This window comes from Empidonax traillii, unplaced genomic scaffold, assembly GCF_003031625.1.
Source record: "Empidonax traillii isolate 1590-97213 ecotype Southwest subspecies unplaced genomic scaffold, ASM303162v1 scaffold254:size1037790, whole genome shotgun sequence".
NCBI classification, from domain to species: domain Eukaryota; kingdom Metazoa; phylum Chordata; class Aves; order Passeriformes; family Tyrannidae; genus Empidonax; species Empidonax traillii.
Window position 1 is genome coordinate 1014406 of NW_020955447.1, and position 1308 is coordinate 1015713.

The 1308-nt window shown below is 38.8% G+C and overlaps 1 protein-coding gene across 1 annotated transcript in view; it reads left to right on the forward strand.

Annotated features, from left to right (window-relative positions):
- The first annotated feature begins 953 nt into the window (after positions 1 to 953).
- The window catches only part of LOC114060013 (sulfotransferase 6B1-like), a 4977-nt gene continuing 4622 nt past the window's right edge, over positions 954 to 1308 (forward strand). The window contains exon 1 of the mRNA XM_027889145.1: positions 954 to 1256. Within this exon, the coding sequence (XP_027744946.1) occupies positions 1055 to 1256 (202 nt within the window). The 5' untranslated portion in view covers positions 954 to 1054. The remainder of the gene's footprint in view (positions 1257 to 1308) is intronic.

The window sequence follows — 1308 nt, forward strand, 5'->3', positions numbered from 1 at the left end:
CTTACTGCTGACTCATTGTTTGTGGTTTGCTTTGAGGTGGTCATTTGCTTATCTTAGTGAGTTAAAATGTGTGTTAGTGGGAAGCAGCTATATTCTTTCTTTTTTGCTTTGTGTTAACGAGTGCGTTTAGATTTTGTTCTAGTCTTTGTAAATCGGTCTGTCGTGGAGGGGGGTTGCTTGAGTTTTGTACTAAGGCTTAGGTAGTTGTTTTGCAGAATGTGCTTCTGGTTTTGGGTTTTTTTATTAGCTAAGTGCAATTGTGCAGTTAAACAGGCTCACAGGTGGCACAAGCCCTACAGTAGTTTGTCATATATTTGTATTAATATAAGTTATTTTGTGATCTGCTAGAGTTAGTCCTTTTTTGTTTCTGGGGCTGGCAGCCTTGTAATTTGTAAGAGAATTTTACTGAGAAGGTTCTCCATTGCTATTTAGTGCTGTCCCCATGTCAGGGTATGAGAAGTCCTGTCCATTGCAGTGAATCTGCTGCCCGTTTCACCAACAGTGAAATAACTCACAGGAGAAACTGCTGAGGGGTTTTTCTACCACTGCTAAATGCAGTCCCTATGTAATAGGTATCAAATGTCCTGTTTGTATGGGGGTTCTCTTAAGAGAAGAGTCTCACTAGGCGAGATGCTCACAGAGTGTTTTGGACATTAAAAGGGTTTGTTCTCCTGTGGGACATTGATGGTCAAAAAAGAAAAATTAATACAGGATGGAGAGAAAATTCTTCTTATCTGCCCTTTTTCACGTGGCAGGCATGATATTTGGGCTTATTACATAGGCCCTTTATCCTAGGATACAATTGCATGTGGTTGCTTATCTTGTTTATATTCAACTTTTATTGATTTCAAAATATTCAAATTACTCTTTGGAGTCTAAGAGTTCAGAAAGAGTAGTAAATTATTAACTTAAGGTCTAAAAACCTCCAAACAAACAAAAATCATAATAAACCCCAACAAACCCAGCAGGTATAAAAAGGCAACATGTGGGTTTCTTTTTCTGCATAGCCTTTCACACTGTGTCAGAGCCTTTGTGTCTGAGAGACAGAAGCAGAATGGAGAAGTCCAGGAAAAAATTTAATGATCTTGTAGAAAAGGCAGAAGCGGCTGCCTGTACAATGCGTCGTGATGAACTGCTGTTTTCTTACAATGGAATTCTCTACCCTACCACTCTTTGTAGTCCTGAAACATTCAGAGCCTTGGAGTCCTTTGAAGCCAGAAGTGATGATATCATGTTGGCAGCATATCCTAAATGTGGTGAATATATTTTGCTTTTTTCATAGATAAGATTACCTAATTGCAGAGAAGT